The sequence below is a fragment of the Amphiura filiformis genome, chromosome 17 (genome assembly GCF_039555335.1).
Source record: "Amphiura filiformis chromosome 17, Afil_fr2py, whole genome shotgun sequence".
Lineage (NCBI taxonomy): Eukaryota > Metazoa > Echinodermata > Ophiuroidea > Amphilepidida > Amphiuridae > Amphiura > Amphiura filiformis.
The window spans coordinates 3206297-3230835 of record NC_092644.1 but is presented as its reverse complement, the minus strand read 5'-3'; the positions used below and the strand labels follow the sequence as shown (position 1 = coordinate 3230835).

General features: G+C 36.0%; 1 protein-coding gene and 1 non-coding gene across 2 annotated transcripts; both read left to right on the top strand.

The window, feature by feature from the left end:
- Positions 1-4904: 4904 nt before the first annotated feature.
- On the top strand, positions 4905-18486 carry LOC140136803 (uncharacterized). The gene is made up of 4 exons (XM_072158401.1): positions 4905-5277; positions 7388-7723; positions 9227-9883; positions 18088-18486. The coding sequence occupies exons 1-4, from the start codon at positions 5097-5099 to the stop codon at positions 18306-18308; spliced, it is 1395 nt and encodes a 464-aa protein (XP_072014502.1). The 5' UTR covers positions 4905-5096; the 3' UTR covers positions 18309-18486.
- A 5708-nt stretch (positions 18487-24194) lies between these two features.
- Trnaa-ugc (transfer RNA alanine (anticodon UGC)) lies at positions 24195-24267 on the top strand. The gene has a single exon. It is a non-coding gene; the product is annotated as a tRNA-Ala (tRNA).
- Positions 24268-24539: the final 272 nt, after the last annotated feature.

The following is a 24539-nucleotide window of genomic DNA, read 5'->3' as shown; positions in this document are numbered from 1 at the left end:
TTCACCTTCATTTGGGACTAAATTAGTCTGAATATAATATTTTTCGCGCGCAACCTGGCTCATCTCCCCACCACCACTTACCTAAAGCAAAACTGGGCACTTGAGTGAGTTTGGGGACCCCACAGTTTGGCCTGGCCCAGGGCCCCCAAAAAGGTAAATCCGGCCCTAGGAACACTATTATGTCATACTTTGTTTTATGTAACATGCATGGGTAACTATATCCTATATACGTTCGGTCAACTTGATCTTAAACATAAAGCTGGTTTTCAGTATACTACTGACCAGTGGCGTAGATTTCTTTTTGACATTTGGGGGGTGGGGGTGGGTGGAAAAAAATTCAGTCTTGAAGGAAGTGAATTCAGCACCTGGCAACATAATAAGCTTCTGGTACAAATACGCGCGAAGCCCGCGAAAAGTTTTGCCATTTTGAAGCTAAACTGTTGAAACATGGTGCAAAAATGGAATCAATTTGCGCGAAGCGCGAAAAAATTTACTTTGTTGCTAAAATGGCCAAATATGAGGTTAATTTGGTCAGAAACCCACATACAGTCGTCAACATTGGGGGAGGGGATGATTGTATGGACCACCCCCTTGGCAAAATATTGGGGGGGGGGTTTGGGTGGATTTATCTCCCCGGATCTACGCCTGTAACCTATAGTTTTACTCTTCATTTTACCAAATTCACGGTGACTTCAGTACGGAAACTACAGGAGTCTCTCAATTGTGTTCGAACCTGGAACACATTGGGATGAGCTATCACTATGAACCACAATGGCCTCATCCCAATGACATAGTTCAATAACCTCAATTACACAATCAGTGCAAAATTTGACCTCAAGTTGCAGAGTATTGGTTTTTGTACCAAAATTGTCAAAGGTCATTCAATGAATGTGCAAATGTATTAGGGTTAAAGAACTGTGCCCTGATAGATGAGCATGTTATGGATCCTAGTGTATATAGGTTAGGATGGACAAGACCTAGACTTACGGTCTTCTACAGGACTCTTTAAAAAAATCCTATCGCGATCCCGGGATTACGATGTCTTTTTAAAGAACTCGCGGATTTTATACTCCTAATTTTGCAATCGACTGATTATCAAAATAAAAGTTTGCGCAAACCTGACGCAATTCCAATGATAATTTATCTTAAAATAGATATGTAAACATATTTCGCCAGGTGTTGTTGAAATTTAGACGCTCGATTGGAAACCACAATGATATGATCCCAAAATGTACAGACTGTGCAGTGCTTTATACTCTTTGATACCAATATTTTCCGCATGTTAATAATGCTTGTAGAGCGACAATTTACCGGATTTTACCTTTATTATTGGAGCTGTGATTTGATGTGGAAAGTATTTTTGACGACACAACTGAAAAAATAGTTTGTAACTGCCAACTAACGCGAGATGTACAAATGTTATATAGTATTGCTGTCCTCTCAGGTAAATGGTAGTATCTGCTCAATAAATAACTTACCAGATACTGTGTATTGACTTGAGAACAGGTGTGTTCTACAATCAGTTTGGTCCCAACGCGAAATACTGTATTTCCAAGGAAGGAACATAGGAGATTCTGCTCTTTACTTTAGGGAGTGTTCATTAATACTTTGGTAGGGGGGGCTGGTCTTCCTCCAATTTTTTGCTCGAAAACTTTTTGACCCCCCTCGATGGACTGCTAAACTTTTTTGACCCCCCTCTTTTGACAGGCAAAACTTTTTGACCCCCCATTATCGTATAACAAACATTATACTTAATAGTGTTGTTTCCAGTGGTGTGGTATCTGGGTCACATGCCATTGAGGGAGGCAAATGTTTGAAACATTCGGTGGGACAATTGCACATGAAATACAAGCACAAGGAAATTTTCATTTTATACTTAATTTAGATTTGTCCCAAATCAGGGTGTTTATCTGATTTTACAGGGATAAATGAAATAGAGGATTTTTTTGAGGTTCATAGGCACATCAGCATAATTTGGATCTGTGGCTATTATGATAGTACAAATGCGCGCGAACTGCGCAAATGGCCATATATGGCCATATTGAAGCTTGAATGGTCAAATATTGTTAAAATTGGAACTAATTTATGCAAAAAGCTAAAATGGTCAAATATGAGATTAATTTGGTCACGCAAATGTACACAGGTCTCAGTTTTGTCCCCAAAGACCGTGGCACCTGGGGCTGTGCCCACTCTGCCCTGTGGTAAATCTACCCATGGGCCTATGTGTACAAAATAATTTTGCAATGAGAAATAGTAAACTGAAGTATGTAGTTTACGTGCAAAGAAATCCAATTTATTTGCAATATTTTCTTTATTTAGGCCTAGTTGTATTTTGATCAGTTGTATTTTGATTTGTAGCCTACTTTGAACAGATATAAAATTCTATGATAAAAAGTGCCAGTATTTCTTAGACCAACCTAGATGTTGCATGTTGCTGATCATCTTTAATGTTATATTAATTTTAAAATTAATAGATAAATTGTATATCATGTTTACACTAAGTGCTATAATTATTTTCAAACAAAAGCACTGAAAACCCAAGTAGCCAATGTTAAAAGTGATATACAGGGTCTCAATGCGCGCGCAGCGCGCGAAAATTTTGGGTTTTAAAGCGGAAAACTTTTTGGCCCCCCCCTTTCCTACCACCTGAAACTTTTTGGTCCCCCCTCTTTTAAGGTCCAAAACTTTTTTGCCCCCCCCCTCCCTTTTTACCAGCCCCCCCACCAAAGTATTTCTGAACACTCCCTTACAAGGTATGGATGGTATTTTGAAGTTTTTGAATCGGCCCCAGTAAAACCAAGTAGGCCTATACCGCGCCGATAGACAACCAGATACTGCATGCATGCATTCAATGGATCGTGGAGGGCTGATTCGTACGGGTTTTGTAGAGGCTCCGGAAGATTGTTAATAATATTGGGCCATATCAATATGAGACCTTCCGAGGCTCGAAATGCTCTGAGGGGTGGGTGCGGAAGGCACACGCGGAAGCTTTTGGAAACATGCAGTGTACCTTAAATTATGAATTATCCCGGCTTAAAATTATGAATCTTACCTTAAAATTATAAATTTTACCTTACAATTATGATTTTGGAGAGAGGGTAGGGTACTTGTCCCCCAGTGACGTATTTAGCACAAACTTACATAAACGTTACGTGACACGGTGACATAACATGACATTGGCCACACGTATAACGTTTAAGGTCGCATCAAATCGCATCACATCACACTCATAACATAATCATTACATTACATCAGCTAGCTAACCCGCTCATAACCAGCCTGAACTAACGTAACCTAACTTAAACTAGCCTAACTCAACCTAAATTAAACTAACCTAAACTAGAAAGTTTCTTATTAAATATACCATCCAGTTTCCTCTTGTAGCGAGCAATCGTTCCCCATTTGTGTTTATTTGTTCTTGTGCAGGATGCGTATCCCCATCACCTACTTATCCTAAACTAACCATATCTAGACTAAACTAAATTATCCTAACCCAACTTAAATCTAACCTAGCATAACTATAACCTAACTAAACCTGAACTAACCTAATCGAACTTCATACCTCATCTAACCTAACGTAAACTAACCTAACTTAACTTAAACTAGCCTCGTGTGTTATGGCATCACACGTACAGGCGATATAACTTAACGTATCAGCATAATTATTTAGCTATAGGCAGATATGTGACAAAATTATGGGTTTTTACGTACAAGCATGAAATTTGGCACAGTTGCTCATCATGAGTTAGGAAATATTTTTAGAAGTGGAGACATTAGCGCAATATTACATTTGCAAACTGTTCTTTATGTTAATTGATAACTTTGCGTTGTATAGTTTTGAGTAGACCCTATAGATACAGGATTGTATTTTTAATAGCTTTAATGCTAAACTTAGTCCATAATTTACCCCTCGCCCTAAACCAGTACCTTGGACGACTGCTTCAGATTGCCAAAACGAACCATAATTATATTGTCGCGTATAATTTGCATGCAGTGATCCTAAAACAGACAAAATATTGGTATAATCGAAGCAACTTAATAGACTAATAATACCCCACTGTCCACCATGTCCACTCATTAATTAAAAAAATCCAATTTATTTAATATTTGCCCAGAAAATAGTAATGAATCTAAACCAAATAAATTTGTCTCTAAACCCTCGAACATATTTCATAAAAATTGTATCATGCAGTTTGCTATCCTCGCATACATTAACGATTTCAGATGAAAGAAAGTAACACAATACATTATATGATTTTAAGGTATCGCTAGAAAACATTATAATTGTCTTCGCTCCCCGCTTCGCTCCTTTTCTTTATCAATTTAAAGATTTTTAGCCCGGAATCTTCTTGGATTGAGAGAGCAGCCAATAATCAACCTTACTGTACTTCAAAAATATTAACTTTCCAATATTAAAAATACATTATTGACGTCATAATTTTGCTTTTAAATTGAACCAATCGGGAGTTAGCAATGTCTTTTATAGTTCATCTTCACGCTGATTGGTTAACACAAACCTGAAAACGGGCGAGTCACGGACACTAAACCTGACTTGGACAATATTTTCTTTCGAATAAGTGCTTGCGCATGCTCAGGATAAAATCTACTTATCAACTTATATTTTGCATTATCTGTTTGTTTGTAAACTACTATATGTGTTATAAGACACCTGTGTGCATGTATATCTATCAATAAAGTCACCATCCTCTTTTCTTTTGTTTGATGAACCCAAATCCTTTTGGACCAATGACAAACGACATATTGAACGCTCCATGCTGTGATGGACTATACGGGCATGCATGAGCTATGGTATGGTAGCACTGACAAACGCACTGAAGCGAACTTCATTTGCATAATGATTTTTGAGTGAGCCGTATCATGGTATTATTAAAAGAGAGGCGTATCACAAGTTAGTAATCATTTCAATGATCGTTCTCGTATAGATGATATCGTGTTGATAATACCAGTTAGCTAGTGGCGTTGTTAGGCCACGCTTTTTGGTATCTATAGGAGCATAGCTCATCATCTATATACCATTTTACCATATTGGATTTTCACTTCTCTTGTGTGATTTTGTTGTCATTTCTACTGTCAACATGCCACGATCTTTCTTGGTTAAGAATAAAAGTACGGGATGCAAAAAGGCGAATTACGCGGCGGCTGTTCCATCTTCATCAGCATCTGATGGTGCGAGGTCTCCGCTACATCTTGGTGCAGAAGCGCGAGTTGGTAGTGCCTTCACGCCGGTTACTCCTCGTAAGAGAAGCGCAGAGTCAGGTAAGCTAGCTTTGCAAGACGTATAACAGATATCTCATCTATGTGTGCAAATATTTTGTGTCACGCAAGTTTTTGTCGTCAATTTATACATTTATGTTACGTGTGTGTGTGTTTATACCAAGTTTATACTAGTATGTGTCACCGATGTTTAATGGTGAAATAACGTAAATCGTGCCTCAATTTGACTGTACAAATGCTCCGTTTGGTAGCCTTTTAAATTAAAGTAACATTAACAAATGAAAGTGTACCGAAAATAGAGTATAGGCTATATGTAAGCACAAATGAAAAAATACAATAACATAATTGATAAGTTTATGATTAGATTATATTAAGTGTGTTAGAATGACTTGTTTATAGTTGCTCTCACTTTCAGCTAAAACGTTAATGCATTTAATTTGTAATTCATATAGTTAACGACACTAAACGTTAACAAAAGTTAAGTGTATAAATACACCATTGCTCAATCCACATGCCGACTTTTATTTTACACACACAAAAGGAAAGCCAGTGAAGTGATTTTTCACCTTGTGTAAAGCAAGGCAACCCTTTTTAACCAAAACTATTCAATGTCATTGTGAATTGGACGTAATTCAATAATAAATTTGCCGCGGTGCACGGATCTATGACAGGCCACGCGACTATATTCAATTGTCAAAATTGTCCTGAAATCAGTTAGAATCAAGTAGAAAACACTCATGCACAAACGTGCAAAATATAAAGAGAGTTTATGTTCAAATAAATACACGACTATTATACTGGTAACTTGATTGTTATTTAGTTTACAGTCCAATTTAATTATACGCGATGCTTTTAAACTTCTAAATGATAAAATTATACTTGATTTTTATGCATTTGTTTGTGACTGACATTTATTTAATCTTTTTTTTTAGTTTACAACCAAGCATACATTTTTGATTTGTTGAACCAGTATAATGACTGATTTGATGATGTGCGCATTGGGGTAGATACATTTGCCTGTAATTACTTGAGAAATTGAAACCTCTCTACGGATATATGCATATGACGTGATTTGTTATCTTTTTGTATATTTGACACAAAAGAGTTCATAGTTAAAATAATTGTATAAAATCTGGAACTTCTGGTGCGTAAACGAGAAGCAGCTGAAGTTAGCGTGTGGCTAGGCTATGGCCTGGGCTACGTTATAAAATTTTATATTTTTAACTAATTTGTGATTTATTTTGGTATTGTTAAAACTTTCTTTATCATTACGGCAATATATTAATATGCTAAACGATCTTTAGTATTATAATGACGCTTTGATATACGTGTGTCAAATTACAAACGTAAAAAATAAATCGTATTTCACCAACTTTATCATAATTCTTATATCAATTGCGCGCAAAAATGCCATTTTTTGTGTCAAAATTTACCAACCAAAACGAGGTGTCATACCATTCATATCATGTTTTCTACAGGCGTGAACTACCCTGTAATGTGACCGCAAAAATCAAGAAAATAGCTAGTATTTTAAGATGTTGTCAGTGTGTACCATTTCTCAGCCAAATGCATAGACATGCCCTTCATAGAAGACACACGTTTCAAGTCATCGCATATAATACGGGGCGTTTCGCTTCTGTGGCTTTTTGACAGGCCCATCGATTCAAAGACCCATTTTAATAACCTCTGGTCCCCAGAGTATCTCTGTCTGAGTGTATCTACCGACCTTTACCGACCACTATGAAAATCGTTCGTTTTGATAAATTTCTAATATTGTCGGTGGTTTCTTAGAGAAAATGTTTGACCAAGTGTGATTATTTTTTTGACAAAATGGCCAGCTTTGTCAGTATTTGTATTTTTGTGGAAATGAGGAATTTTGCTACCGGTTCAAGCATGTCCACACCAGAGATTAACAAATTCAAGATGTCATTGTTTACACAATGTGAAATAAAGTTGAACACACGAGGTAGCTTCCAAGTTATTATTATTAACGGATCGTAATAAAATCAGCAGATAATTATCAAAATTTATTATCCTGGTCATGCATCATCATTCGCCAATCCCTCAATGGTTTGGATAACATGATTCACATGTAATGCTATGAAGTCAAACCGGGTAACATCATGCATCCATCTCCATTATTATATTGCAGACATCCCACGAAGTTACGCCGAGTATGAACGCTCCGTGACGTTGGGTCCCTTTCAGCAGTGCAGGAGCCCGGCAAGTGCAGGGGAAGAAGTCGCCGCCATCCCATCCAAGCAACACAGCCCAACACTCCTCATGGAAAGGAGACTGTCCGAAATGAGCCATCCACTCACTACCAACATGCCAATGTCCGAAGGAGCTACAGTATTGTCGAGACCACCGGGCATAATGGCCCCAATATTGATCCCTGTGGCACCCCCTAGACCGTCCAGTGCAGAAGGCGGACAGCGGTGGCCGAGTGAGATATCAACATATGACATTCCTTCACCACCTGCTAACGGTAAGTATTAACTGTTTTAGAAAAATATTACAAAAAAAAAATGTTTATTATGTTATAAAACCCCTTATATCAGTAAATAAATCTGATAAAATAAATAAAATCATGCAAAATGTCATAGCTTTTGTAAACATTTTGCACATTTTTATAGACAAAAGATAGTAACATGTTATATGGCTTTAACAAACATGACTTTAGTGTTGAAGTACTAGACAAACGGCGACTTTCCTTCCCTGGGGGCTTAAGGGAAATCCCGACAAGGGTGTTCGTCAATTTTAGCGATGACATGATACTTATTACCCATGTAGTATCCTGATTGTGTACGTTTTCCCTAATTGTCATTTTAGCCTCGACAAATTTGTCTAATGAAAATTTGTGCATGGTTGACTTAGTGATGAAGTGTTCTCGATTGAGGGCTGTGCTGTTAACATGGTTATAATGATTAGCCTTTTCTGCTATACTTGCAAGTTCAAGGAGCGTGTATAAATCTGTGGGCTGCGTGATGCTCTCTACTGAAGATAATATATGACATCTAGGCCCAGTAGCAGGGTTATGATCTACTGAAGATAGCACGGGTGCTATCTACTGAAGATAGCAGAGGTGCTATTTATTTATAAAAAAATGCTATCCTATCTGTACTGAAGATGTTATATGATGAAGACAGCATCGATGCTATCTACTGAAGATAGCAGGTATGCCAGTTACTGAAGATATGCTTTCTACTGAAGATAACAGGGCTGCTATCTACTGAAAGATAGCAATAAATAAATAAATTTTGGTTTAATTAGATAGTCCTTAAAATTAATTACTATTATAATTGACAAAATCTACACATATAGGAAGTGTCTAAATGCGTATTTATATGCCTTTGATCATTTCATTCATCTGTTTAATCAGGCACTATGTAATCACATTATAATGTTTGATACAAGTGTTTGTCATTTTTGCTATATAATAAAAGGAACATTGTTTTCATTGAGAGCGTCCATTACCCAGTGGTTTTTGCATGCTGTGCACCGTTGCTTTATATATACTCGTGCCAGACTCTGCGTACTTTTCCAGATTTCATTTATGTTCCAAATTTGGGCACGCGCGATCGACCTAGCAAAGAGGAAACCACGGTGCAGTGATTTAGCATTTTACGCATGACCTCGTTACACATTACCAGCCTCGTATCAGGAGATCAATTTTCGCGGGTACAGGTCGTCAGTCATGTTTATTAACAGTGATATGCATGTCAAAAGATCCGTGTATAGTTTTGATAGAAGAAAATGATGAAATTTCAAGATGAAAATTTGAGCTTTGATTCATTTTTATGAGCAAGTGCTAACAATTTTAACACCTTGTTAATGCATGTACCAGAAAATCGGAAGTTGTGGATCTATACGCACGACTGAGGCCAACGCGCGTTCCGTGTTTTAGATTATAATAAATCTTTCTACAGATATAGGCCTATACCCTAAGTTAAAACACTAATTGTAAGATTGAATTCATTATATTTTACAGGTTTTATCAGCAGGGAAATTTCAGAGCTTTTGAAAGATGGTCGCCTGAGTTACACCGATGTATACCGCGCACGTTTTGCACAACTTGAGAAGGACATCATGGGTTCCTTAGTACCAGACGATCTGAAATGGTACCACTCCAAAGTCGGCATCAGTGTACCACGTTATATACATCACCCAACACTAATGAGGCCCACCCTACCCATAGACTTAAGGCATCATATTCCGCCAACCTCACCAGAAAGTCAGTATTCAGAAGATGAACTTTCAGAAGCCAAAAAGTCGCCACTCTCATCTCCCACTTCTCCCATCACAATGCCCCATGGGACATTCACTTGCTTAGACTGTTCAAAAGTGTTCTCAACCCCTCATGGACTAGAGGTGCACGTTCGGCGGTCCCATAGTGGAAAGCGTCCATACGCTTGTGATTTGTGCCATAAGACTTTTGGACATGCTGTGAGTTTGAGTCAACATAGAGCTGTACATAATCAGGAGCGAAGCTTCAGCTGTAAGGAATGTGGGAAGTCCTTCAAGAGATCCTCGACTCTGTCCACACATATGCTGATCCATTCTGACACTAGACCATATCCGTGCGAGTACTGCGGCAAACGCTTTCATCAGAAGTCAGACATGAAGAAACACACGTATATTCACACAGGTAAGCTGACGTCATGAGGAAGGCCCATGGTCGAAACGTTTATGTGATGTGATTGCTTGTCTCATATATGTCTTGTAGATATGGTCAAACATTGTCATGCTACGTCTTTGTGTGTATTTTGTTGTATTCCAGAGTTGTATTCTATACCCATTACCTTTGTCTGAATCTAATTTATTTACTTTCCGTACGATTTTCCACCAAATTATTCCTTATCAAAAAAAGCTTTGTTTCTTACATCAATATCACACAGGAACTAAATCAAAGACAACCAGGTGCGTAGCAGTATTACTAAACACACGGAACACACCACAAAAGCATTTTTATAATGTTATCAGAAAGAAACAAAAATATAAACCTACAGGTTTTCAAGAAGCCATAGATATTTGCAATTTGCAAACAAAGTTTCAGAAATCTCGATGTTATATATAGATAAGAACAATCAGTGGCACGTGCCGTGATATGCAGGTACAGGTGTCAGCGTTTAGTCAGCAAACAATTTAGCGCGCGTTTTTTAGGTTTGACTTTTGGCAATCATAATACGATTTGATGAGGGCGAGATAGTGATAATGATTAGATTCAGTCTATATAGCTTCTGGTTTTAGTTTTGAATTGTTGTTGAGTTTAACCTGTTATGTCAATATAGTAAGATTGAGCAATATGTTCGTTTTGGGTCTGTATCAATAGTAAGACCGATAAACTCTGTCGGCCACTGTTGGTTTAAATAAAGCGTTTGATATTAAAATCCCGGATTTAATTTGTGGCTACAATTTGTCATAAAAATAAAGCAATTATACATGCATCGCCATTGGCGGTATGAGCCTATCTGGTCAAAAAAATTACTGAAACATTTTTAATAGAATGCCGACTCAGCTTTTGTGAGAAATCTATATGGAAAGATAGTTTGCAATAACATGCCATTATACATTTAATGCGATTAATTTTATGTATAAGTATTGAAAAACTTAATCTTTCTTTTCATATCCGACGAAGCTTCGAATGAAATTTACAGATTTTAGGAGAAAATCTGACCAATTTACTGAACATATATTTTTGATGTGCGCGTTTATTAAACAGGAAACTCTTTGTACATTTGAATTAGTTTTGTTAATCCGTTTTGGATAACCAAATAAATCAAATACTATTGCTATTAAAACACATTTACTTATGCTTTTGAATTGTATTTATGCTTTCAGTATAATATGTTATTCACTTTCAAATCACAGTAAATCTTTATAAGGATTAATATTCTTAAACTAACAATAGAAAACACAATCTCGGTTTCTAAGGAATTCGGACAGAAAAGTAAATTACATGTAAGTGCTTAGAATTCTAGACTAAAAAAGCAACAAAAAAACAAACAAACAGACGAAATAGTTTTGATTTTAAAAAGAACAGTACAAAGTACAGTATGCTGTGTCCCATAATGTTCATCAATACATTAATTAACGACATTCAGCTGAACGATCTAGACAAAACGTTTGGCAAATTGCTAGCTTTAGAGGTTTGAGTTATTGCACATCTCGGCCAATTTAACAGTTGTCCCATAATTTGTCAAAGTAATAACCTTCATTAAGTATAACATGAATCGGGGTTTACCTCGTCGTCGTCATAAAATCTAAACGACTCTAAATTATGAGTGCTAATTCCCGCGATGCGATGCACCGATTCGACCAAAGCACCTACAAATTTGCAATCACAACCTCAACCTGTAATTTAGAAACATTTCTCCGATAACACCATCAATGAAATATAACAAACCAAAGTCATACTGGCATAAATGACCGTATAGAATGGCCCATTAGACTTGCCAAGTTTTTTTGGTGGTATTTTTGCTTCATTGAACACGGACAAAGCCATAAGAAAATCGCGCTCATCGTCTGCGTTGCTGTTGCATGAGCTTGCATTCTATGCGCCATCGGCCAGCTGCTTGTGACGGCTGCACGATAGACTAACTACTCGAGCGCCATCAGCGTTTATGTAAGAACTTTGCTAGCTATCTACTGAAGATAGCATTATTATCAATACCCGCGTATTAAACATCTGTTAGGTTCAAAACTTTTTTTAATCAACAATCATCTTTTTGTCCCAATTTCTAATCTTTGTACGTCCAATCATAAAGTTATATAGGCTAGATCTAGTCAATAAATGTCACAAAACTCGTCATCATTAAGACTGATTCGGGCAACTAACAGCTTGTTATTTACTTTGCACATACAAGAAGAGGACTAGATTTCCTATCACGGCTATACTATCATACCTAGCAGCTAAAAATCTCCACACAATCTTGCTCGGTCACTTTTTAACACCTTTATTTTTTAGCCTGGCTAATTCAATCGAGTATCGAATTCTCAATTCAACCTTATAATTAAACATTAATAGCCACTTCCCTTGCTTAGAAAGAAACAAAATCGTGAAATTTGCCTTTGGCCATAGAGCTATAATAGTGACTTTTTACTGTTAACAGAAAGGCTATATGATAGATGGTGTTTGGGAAGAGATTTCGGGAGGAACTGAGTCTGTTTGTTATGCGTGGTCCATAGGTATGGTGCGATACTTTGCCATAGGGCTGAATCAGAGAGCGTAAAATCCTAGAAAGCTATCACCACTGCACCTTGTCGGTCGGCTAGCTCCCCCGAGTTTCCCGGGGATCCGGTATACCGAATCAACCTCTTATACTACTTCTATGTCAGTCCACTCGGAATCAAAAGGCGTTACTCGCAATAAAAAGTCGTTTTCCTGACCCTTGCCGCCGGGTGTTTTACTCCTTAAAGTGTCAAAAAATTCGGAGGTAAAATCATGCCCAAGATAACAAAATATCTGTCAAAACCTGAGACAAGATATGGGAGGCTTACTTTAAAGAGTGGATGAAAAAAAAAAAGAGCTGATTTTGTAGAATAGAAGGAAAAAACGAGATTTAATTTTTCACGCTGTGTGAATACTTCGGATGTGGTTGAATAATTGATTACTAATGAAAAGGGGGTTGGTGAGTTGGGATATGTGGCATGCTATATGATCTGACGAGGACGCGCCTCTATTTAAGTCAGGGGAGTTTTTAAGGGCTGTTGAAAACCAGAGTAAAAGACCGCCCAAAATACATGACATGACTAGCAAAATGGCAAGCGATATCGTAAACGTGTTAGGTGCGACGGGAGCCTTGGGGCGCGCAACCTGCGTCCCTCGTCATCTGTATGCATGCAGTAGCGAGGTAGATACTATGCACAATTCAAAACACGTTACGTGCTCCAATACGTTATATTTGATTTGCTAACCAGATTGAGTTTATATATAGAAACAATTTCATCAGCATTTGAAGCATCAATTTGACCAAACTTGCATGTTGATATTAGGTAAAAATAGTTATAATTTAATCTATTCAATTCATAAAAAATTAAAAGAATACATTTTATCAAAAAAATATAAACTTTTGAATGCAATCACTCCGTATCATCTACGTGATTTACGATAGACATCTAGGCGTTATAATTATATTAACATGAAGAGAATACCGGTGCAAGACGTGTAAATGACACCCCACCATGATATGCGGGTGTCAAAATTACGTGAGTGCATCACCTTTTCTCCATTGTTGTCATTTAACAAAACTTAAGCTGCCTATTTAACTTGCATACTTGCTCATATTATGTGCCGGCCAAGTAGCTTTTATATATCCACCTTGCAGGGAGTTCATCAGAGGTTAGCTTATTCAAAACTTCCGCATTTCCAAATCGATCCACATGATCAGAGATTTATAAAGAATTATATGGTGAAAAGATTTAGTAAAGTCAATTTCAAGAAAATTATTGTTCACCATGTTAACAAAATCATCTTTCAATAGATAATCGTGTTTGCATATTTACAACGTTACACAAAGATTGACTCATTTGAAGACAAATAAGATTTGTCAATTACAGATTCAATTTTCAAGTACCTTTTCAACCCATACCAGATTGGAATGTTTAAGTACAGTTGGCTTGTTCAAAGTTAAGAGCCACTTGTGCGTAATCAGTGAGTCTTGTTTTTCAAGTGCAACGTAAAGCTGAACAAATCTCTAAGCATAACAATAGCTTTTGATGATTTTTTTTTGAAAACTATCTAACCATGTTCAGTAAAGGAGCTTACGTATGGATTTAATCACTTTTGAGTTCAGATTTCGTAGAAATGATTGTTCCATCTTGAACACTGTTGAAATAAAATCAAAAAGAATCTCTCTCTTACAAAATAGAAACGCACAAAAAAAGGATAGCATGCTATGCTAGTAGTAGTATTCATCATGAAATTCACCCCTAGTGATACTGTATTATTTTCACCGTACCAACCTATGTGTGAAAATGCCCCGCGCAACTGTATGGTAAATGAAGACGGGTGTCGCGGGTAAAATTAATTGCCAGATTGCTCGCGAAATTCAAACCACGGCTGATTATTGTTGCTTTTGAAAAGGTCAAAAAGCTTACCAAAATGTCACTGAGTAGAGCTTCCTTTTTATTTGTTTAAATCTGCACAGCACAACGTATTTCTATATAAGCAAATTAATGTCGAAAATCACATCTAAAGCTTACAAATTTGCCTGCAGCTGCATGCCTGGTTCACCGCGAAATTACCCCTAATTTTCAGGCATACATACCCGCATTATTCCATTTCCAATCAAAACCCGGATTATATCAGACGACATAAAAGATTGATTTTACATTTTCAAAAAGTCTGATTTATAATTGAAATTATTCCCAGTTCTGATCTATACTGATGGCTGTACAGGTCATTTAAAAGTGATTTTCTTATAAATTTCACGGTTGAATTGCATAAAATGACCACATCTTTATATTTCGTCAAGATTAAAAAGGTACAAAATGTTTTAATCCCGTCATTACTAAATCTCGCGGGAAAACGCGTGGACTTAAGGGATTTTTAGAATTAATTTCCTTTTTATACAATTCAATTTACTGTCTATAAAGTTGACTCGCATAAAAAAGATGCAATGTTCCACATGGAATTACATAAATAAAATAATGCGATTGAATAAATCTAAGGTTTTCATTCGTATGGACATTATTTTAAAATTGCATGCTGAAATTGAAAGATAGAAAATAAATCTAGTGATTTTTTTTGGTGTATACAATATTTACTCAATTATTTTTGGTCCGGGTTTATATCAAGAATTAAAGTCAGAGGTTAAAATAAAACCATATCATATTATAGCCTAGCACACCTGTCACGTACAAAATGTTGACAGGATTTTCCGAAACTAACCGTCCCTGATAAGAAACACGGTTTGTTTAAACTAAACAAATCGTTCCGATTAATAATCAATCCGAGACTTTGACTAATTTCCAAGCGTTGCGGAATGATGCAAACTGCCTTTGTACGAATTTCTTTTTGATGCAGCAGCCAAATATGTATTAACAGCACAAGGTGAATAGCATAATGTTAAAGTATTTTTGGTTAGTGAATGATTAAGGTAGGAGAAACTTTTCCAAACCACCCTAATTTCCTAATTTGCATATGCAAAGTTCGCGTTGCGGAATGATGCGCACGGGACCAGTATTTTTGCACTAAAACATTTTTGACAAACTCTGTGAGTTTAGTAATCTGAGATATTAAATTTGCCACTTAATCTAAAGCTTAGGATGTAAACTATTGTCAGTATGATTAAAAAAAAATTTGGGCATCGTCTCTTTATGCCAAATTTTCCGACACTAGGTCACGTTGCGGAATGATGCAAGGAGCGTTGCGGAATGATGCTGTGTGTAAAATCCCATAGAAAATGAAAAGCAGTCCATGTTTGAAAATAAAAATAAATAGATCAATAAATTTGAGTAAATTGTGTTTTATATACTTGGCTACTTATGTTAGCTGACAAATATCAATATTTATCCAAAAATATTTATCACTGATTTTTTTAAATCAGATAACTTGTGTTGCATGGTCACATTTTGAAACTAAAATTATGTCAACATTTTGCTAGTCTAAAATTCTTGGAAGTGAAATTTAGCACTGGGTGTTAGCCATAGGATGTAACATAACAACTATCACCATCTATCAAGAAATAATCATCACTGTTTTTATTTTATCGTAAATTTAAAGAAAAAATCCTTGCAATCCATGAATCCTTATGGCGTTGCGGAATGATGCAGGGGGTTTTGTGGTGTTATGTCACTTACAATGGTTCAGGCAATGCTGAAACATCAATTACTGTAAAGATAATTCTGTGCAATGCATTTCAGAAAGTTCTAACCCAAAATTGTGAATATTTTTTTCTCAAACGGGCACATTATGAATTATGCATCATTCCGCAACGTTGCGGAATGATGCAACTTTAATTGGTCGTTACCGCCGCAAATTAGACTTTTGAAAATTATTTTTGGGTCATTGGATAGGGATGAATAAATTTGCTTTGCATTCTAGTTTCAATGAAAATCAACCTTATTTTAAAATTGCAGTGGTAATAAATGATACTTTTGCGTTGCGGAATGATGCTTTTAATCGTAAAACTGGTACTCAAACAATGCTGACGAAGCTACACGTTATAAAATTTGAAAATTTCTGGTGTTTATATTTTGAGCTGCTTATAAACTTTATATTCACATGCATAATTTGTTTCCAAAATTTTACAGTACAGAGCAGTTGCTGTGTTTTTAGTTTTGCTGCTTTTACCAGTCAAGAATATGCAAATTTATGCAAATTAGGATGTTTTTCTAACAATGGACACCATTTCCTCCTAAAAAAAGTACGTTTTCAGAAAATATAGCTTTTTAGCTACAATATGAGACCAAAATCACATACTTGACTTGATTTTTAAATTTTGACAATTTGGACGAGGTTGCTTGGAATTGACCATTTATAAGGTATATACTTCCTTGTATTCTCTTTAACCGAGAGTCTATACATTCAACATTGATATTAATAACAAATCTGTTTGAACTAGGGGATATTAATGACGTTATGGTGTTGAGATATAAACAAATTTGTCATTTTTATATCGGGATACAACCATCAAATTTGATACTTGATTTTAGCTCCGACATATATCCGCTGAATCTGATTGCTTTTTTATTACACTTTTGCAAATATGGCATGTTCAGAAGTCATTAGTTTGGAATCGTTAGGATATTGTTTGTAAACTTATTTGAATATTAATTCGAATATTTATTATTAAATAAACAGCAAAAAATGGTTAATATATTATCAGCCCGGGAATATTTAGTTGGTTGTGCGATTGCGTTCATGCAAACACAGAATACCCTAAGCGATTATCATGATTATACCAGTGTTTATAATCAAATAACATAGCTATCATGGCTATAACTAAAAGGACAAAATACGCTTGGAATCACCTCGATCATTTTACAATATCGTATTAACTAATTAGGATAAGTAATAATAACATCAATTATGCAATTATTGTTTCGTTAATCGTGTTAATTATAGTGAGTGGTATAAATTTAACAATAACACACCAATTATCTCCAAACGCGCATTTAGCATGTTTAGAGAGAGTGGTTGATGGTATATAATTTTTAGAATGACGACGACTTCAAACTTAACCATGCAACTTTAATAAGATTTTTAGATTTCTACCTCATATTTTATGACCATAGTAAAAAAAAAAAAGTCAAGCGGATATGAAGATGTCAATTTTTTAGTAACGCCTGTCATTTAAATGGTGCGAAATTGAGGCGTGCTTGACACGGGCAAGCTATCACATCGGCCGGGTTTTGACTCCCTGATTCTAACACGTTGAGACGGTGCGATTCGCGTTAGACGTGCCATCTTTCAAATGCTGAATATTTTTTCTCGTCGACATATTCATCATCTACGTTCACACTTTTAGGCATGTTGAATACGATTTCGCATATTCTTCTTCCCACTGATTTACTAATCTCGGCACTGAGAATTACTTGTACAAAACAGTATAAAATTCGTTAATTTTGCCTTTGTGTACGCAATGTTTCCTTTACATGTATATACGTTCCTTGTTTACCTGTTTTTACCTGTTGTGTCATTTCTGTGTTTACTATACGCGCCCATTTACTGGTTATGTCTATATGATGAAAGGGGAATATGCAGTGCGGGATCATGCGGACCTCGATTGCACAAAATGACTCTTTTTCTTAATTATTACCACATATTTGAACTGTTAAAATGAGTCAAACATTAGAATCCGACTTTCTTTATTAACGACCTGTTTGTTTGTTTTTTCTTTTCTCCAGGTGAGAAACCCCACAAATGTCAAGTATGCGGCAAAGCATTCAGTCAATCATCCAACTTAATCACACACAGCAGGAAGCACACAGGGTACAAACCATTCGGTTGCAAGATCTGCGGCAGAGCTTTCCAGAGGAAGGTGGATCTCCGAAGGCACTTTGAAACACAGCATCCAGACCACGATAGAATGCAATTTACCACCATACTCCCTGTACTGGCCATGTAATATGTCTCCATGTGATGGACATGTGACTGTAATGTGATGGACATGAATGTATCATGCTTAAAAGCAATAGCAACAAATTGATCTCACGTGTTGATCATGTGATGATAGCGTGACAATTATTTCTGTATTTTTGTATGTGTCACGTGTGGATCATGTGACAATAATAATTTAATTATCAGTGGATGAAAAAAGTGTCAAATTTGAATACATTTAGGTAACTTTTAACTTTAGATAATGCAGCTGACTTGATGACAAGCTGGGTAGAGAATTGATGGAAAATGAAATAGTTTCTTGGTAGAATTATGTCGGAAATATGGTATTAGCAGACTCTAAATGATATTAATTATCCATAATGGCGCTGGTCGTCTAAGTAATTCATAACCAATGTATTTTTATGTGTTGAATATAAATGTCATGTGAAATAATCTGTTACTATAGATACAGCCAATTACTCCAGTCTAAAAAATTTTCATTGTAAAATACATGGATTTTCGTTAATTTTCATTTCTTTTATTATTTTGATGTTTTTGTTTAAAAAAATTTCAACTGAAATAAGCCGCACTGTGTGCTCATGGTATTGTAGCTGTTAACTTAGTTGCTATACATTGAACGGCAAAGGGACAATATATGCAAATGACAATAAGGACCAGATGCAATACTGGGGATTGTTCACATGATTCTTGTTCAGATCAGTATAGATCACTTTAATACAGATTATGCTCTAGATCCAGATCTTACACAGAATGTGTATCATTACAGGGAACTGAATCTGGACTAATATGGACTAATCTATATTCTGATTCAGATCAATCTGATGTTGTTGTAGAGCACTGGTTCTAATCTGAATCATAGCAAAGTGGACTAATCTGCATCTGGATGTATTATGTGAACAACCCATCTGTACTAATTAGACCCGATTGATACTAATACATGTAGTTTAGCTTTGGATGCAAGTCATAAAGATTTTCAAATCAGCCCTTCTATCCATCTATACTCAGTGGCGGTGCCAGGAATTTTTTCCGGGGGGCATTGAGGGGCAAAGTGAATTTCAGGGGGGGAAATCAACTAATTTAGGGTTTTTACTGGGGGCAACAGGGGAGAAAGAGTTCTGACTGGGGGCATTCCCCTGCCCCCAGTACCGCCACTGTCTATACTCAGTCCCATACCTAAATCAAATGTTTCATTTCTTTGATATAATTTTCACATTTTTCTTTAATTTCAATTTTATCTTGCATTCCATTGTAGCAATTAATTAATAGTGTGCTTTATTAACCTTCATTAACTTATATATGACCAATGTAAGCGGATCATTACTTTCATGTTTGTTACCCACCAAATCAAACCATTCCATAACTTTTAACAAAATGTATTTTCAAATATCTGTACCAAAAACAAAATCCCCCTCATCCTTGGGTGATTTGCAAGTTCTAGTTGACAGGGACATTGTATACGTATACATGGTGTAGGCTTAGTTCTCTTGGAACCAAAAACTGGTGTTTTACAAATCAATCTCCACCAAAATGTGTTGATCACATGAGAGCTTTGATCATGCATGCATAATTAACTCTCTCCACACAAATTTCAGAATTGTACATTTTCATAACCATATTTGGAATGCATAAAAATGAGTACAAACAAGCCTAGTATTGTGGTTCTTATATCTCAAAACTTTTTTTGTTGAGAAAGCCAATGCCAGACCGCATATAGGCCTATGTTAAAAGTGTGTAAATACACACAACATTATGGTGCAATGTGAAGTTTCAACTATGAAAATTTACTTTTTCTTTTAACCCATTAAAAATGCCCCAACAAAAAACTAGTGATCCACTTGCATTGTCACTAACACTATAGTCTGTTCATTTGACATCACTCTACTAACTGCATGCCTAACAGAAACACCTCCTAACCCGAGGTTAGTTTCGAAATTAACATTAGCTTTAGTCCATTCATTATTAACTTAAATCCTTGTTGGTATTGCCCAGACAAGAAAACAGCTAAGGATTTTTTCATTATATTTAACTCGATGACAAGCATTATCTTTAACAGACAGTAGATAAAATATATATAATAGGGTGTGAGGTTTGGGCTTTCTTTCATAAATTTTCTTTATTTTGTTTCTTCCTGTTTAATATTAGAACTAATTAATGAACATTAGAATTGATCTGACGTAAATTACTAACAATTATACAAATCTGAAATAACAATATTAATGATATATAGGTTGAACTTGGCAGTTTCACAATTTTTGATTTTGATTTTGATTTGAAATTTTGAAGGAGCTGACACTATCAAGATAACAAACAAGAATTGGGCTATTCCTGTTGAAATATATACACCCTCTATGGAAGACATGACCTTAATGATCCACACAGGGAGTGTGAATTTCAAATGGGTTAACCTGAATGTGTGGCTCCATTTGATATAAACACCCCCTGTGTGGGAGATTAAGGTCATGTATCCCACACAGGGTGTATGGATTTCAACTGGAATAGCCCACAAGTGCTACTGACATGTGTTACAAAATGTTCTAGACAATTAATTTATTCCACATTCCTTTCATGTGTGGTGTGTATGTTTTTTGTTTCTACACTCTAAATGAATCTGATGCCTGGTATTTGAACACTCAACCCGTTCTGAACACATGCATTCAAATTAAAACTTTCCCCTTTACCTTAAAAATATGTATCCACTATTCTGAAGAGCTTTTTCGTTTAATAGTTGATTTAACGATATCTCCCAGATAATTTCAAAACCAAGCAAATTTAGCATTGTATTGGAAGTTTTTTTTCTTCAACTTAATGAGAAACCCACCAATTTCACAATTTTTGCTTTATAATGCCTTATTATGCTTTCTACAAAGTGTTCAAAAAGTGTTCCATAAAGGGTGTTCCATACAGAGTGATCAAATGGTGTGTCAAAACTGTGTTCCATAAATGGTGTTGCTTAACTCCTTGAGCACTACCTGCCGATCGAACATTGCCTCTGATTGGTCAATTACGTGATATCTTCACTTTTTTCACCAATCAGAATGGAGCTTTGCAAATAATTCACCCCAATTTTTTTGTGTGGTGAAATTATTCTAACAATGTTGCTGATTGGTTCAATCGATAGTGAAAACTTCTTTTTGGCCAATCGGCAGATAGTTCTCATGGAGATAAAAGACCATGCATCTGTTTCATTTAGAGTATCTATATATATATCTATGTGTCTATACAATAGAATCATACGATTACAATGTTCTTTCAAAGAATAAGATGATAATAATTATATGTAATAATAGAAAACATTGTGTAAATTTGGCTGTTGATATGTAAATACTGAATTGCTTTTGCTTGATTATTATAATTAAATACCTTGAGGCCCTAGAAAATGGTGCCAAAATTGAAAATATTTGTCTTTTGTTTCTTTATCATTTATGTCTTATATTTCCTAATATTCTCCCAATATCAGGGTTGTGAATTGTCCTTGGTTTTTCCCCCAAATCTCCTGTGTATGTATTGTATAGTGGGATATTTTCGCTGGGTTAAATTTCTGGACAGTATGGGTTTTTAATTTGCCGTTCCAAATATATTCATATTCAGAACTGTGTAAGGTTAAAAATTAAAAATCAGAAAGCATGAAAATTGAACCCCCTCGAAAAATTCCCCACTATTATATTATCAGCCCATGTTTACCTTAGGCCTAAAAAAAATTGTTTGATTGGCGTAACCCGACCGACCCTAAAAATAGGTCCGACCCTAAACTTTTTTTCTTTGTTTTGTAAAAAAATGAATAAAAAAAATCAAAAAAAAAAAAATTTAAAAAAGAAAAAAAATCATGATTTTCAGCTTAAAATGTGTGTAAAAAAAAAAAAAATAGTGACCGACCCACCCTAATTTTTTTTTCATGTTACGCCAATCAAACAATTTTTTTTAGACCTAAATTTATTTCAGTATAAGAGTATACTGCAGACAAAAAGAACACTTGAAAAGAAAGCAATATCTTAAAGAACTAAGCTAATTTACCAAATGAAGAAGACAATAGATGGAGAATTTTGTTCTGCATATTTTGATACCTAATTCGGCACGATGTGACTATTTTGCCCAATATAAAATATTTAAAATCAAAAGTGACAAAATCTACATACTTTTCTCTTGAAACATGCTAATTATCAGCATGGCAAGTTAGCGTTGATCTCTTGTATTTTTAGGCAAAAAAAAATGTTTGCTTGCCCTCCACCGACCGACCCAGAATTGGCCCAAATTAAGGGGGCCCTTTCAAAAACTTTTTTAGTTTATAATTTTAATGGGTTTTTTTTCTTGGCCTGAGCCCATTAGGCAAGTATTGGATTCATCCCCCACCCCCCGAGTCAACGCCCTATTGTCAGGCTGTAGACACACAAATATGGTCAGAATCTAATAATTAGGATGTTTCAAGTTTTTTTTATTATGTCTTCCACTATTATATAATATACATAATTATTTACACATAGCCATTGTCATAAAAATTCTGTACTTTAGAAAGATAAAATTGGTCAAAGTAAGATTAACAAAAACCAAGGTTGCCAAACCCGCGATTTGGTAGCCCAATTGGGCGACTTTTGAAGATTTTTCCTGTGACTTTTGACAATTTCCTGTCCAAAGTTATAGAAACCAATGGTTAAAAAAAAATTGGGCGACTTTTCAACATTGGCTCTCGCGACTTCTGATAGTTTCCTGCCCCATAGAAACCAATGGTAAAGAGAAAAATTGGGTGACTTTTTGATTATTTGACCGGCGATTTGGGCTGAAATCTTTTGGCAACCCTGACAAGGACACCTGTAAACAGGTGGGGTGGTATCCAGCAATAAGAATATCTTTCAAAAATATATATAAATGTCACAATGATAGAATTACTTCAACATTTAAAAAACATTTTTCAAAAAGCATATATAAATAGAAAGCAAAATTAAACTTTTACACTACTCAAATTTGGTACACTCACCATAACGCTTTCACCAGGTCAACTGGCGTCTTCAGAGAATGTTACTGCTTTGAGGATTTGTTGTTGCTAATGATATTGAGACACACCCGATGACCACATCACTAGCAACAAATCCTCAGACTCACTACTCCCAAGACCAAGGAGGGCGAGATGGCCCAGTGGTTAAGGCGTTGCGCTGCCGGTCGGGAGATACGATCGACGAGGGTTCGAGCCTTGGGCTTGCCTTAGGTGAAAATTCTCTTCCCTCCCAAAAGTTCCTATATGGTCAGGAATCCTTCAATTCAGTTCAGTTATTTAACTTCAGAATTTAATTGAAGAATTTCTGCTCGCCCCCATACACTGCTTATCACGTGCAGATACCGTATATGTAGTGTATGTGCTTCGTCCGTGATTCGGAAGTCACGTAAAGCCGTTAGTCCCGTGTACAGGAAGAGTCAAACCCTGTGCACGTTAAGTGTCAGAGCTATTCGAAAAGAGAAGGGGGACCATCCCCGGTTCTGATATCTGCAATCAATCCTAGGTTCCAGGATTGTGCATAAAAAAAAAAAAAAACTGTGCACGTGCAGGTATGCACGTATTATAGGAAGTAGGAAGGAAGAAGGATCTGCAGGTGACCGTGGGTTCTCAGTGTATGGTCCACGCCACTGGAATTCACTGCCCACTTCCATCATAGAGGCCCAGTCACTGCAGATCTTGAAAAGGCATCTTAAAACCTACCTTTTTAAATTATTGTAATTTCATTTATTTTTCTTTGTACTGTGAAGCGCTTTGAACTGCGAAAAAGCACTATAGAAATGTTTTATGTATGTATGTATGTATGTAATACCATCCGCTGCAGATGCCGGTTGTCCCAGTGAAAGTGCCCCCGGTGAGTGTACCAAATTTGAGTAGCGAAGAAGACTTGAGTCCAGTTTATCAGGGACAGTCTGTGTAGCTCAGTGGTTAGAGCGCTCGCCTTGCAAGCGAGAGGTCTGGGGTTCAAGTCCCTGCACAGGCAGGTATGTCCAGAGCTTTTACTCTGATTTATCTGCCTATGCATGTTATGTTTCTCCTTGTAATTTAATGCTTTATTGTGCTAGTGTGCGATGTATGATTCTTCTTTCCCCTGTATAGCGCACGTAGAGGTTTAATTCTGCTTTCTATTTACGTTTACTACATATGAATATACATCATTATACATAATAACTTTAAATGTTAGAATGATGGAATTACCTCAGCATACAAAATCACTATGTTCAAATAATTATGTGTTAAGTCAAGCAATGCTTC

Coding starts and splice junctions, on each gene's coding strand:
- LOC140136803 (XM_072158401.1), top strand. CDS start 5,097: ATGCCACGATCTTTCTTGGTTAAGAATAAAAGTACGGGATGCAAAAAG. Junction 7,724..9,226: donor TCCTTCACCACCTGCTAACG/GTAAGTATTAAC, acceptor TATATTTTACAG/GTTTTATCAGCAGGGAAATT. Junction 9,884..18,087: donor ACACACGTATATTCACACAG/GTAAGCTGACGT, acceptor TCTTTTCTCCAG/GTGAGAAACCCCACAAATGT.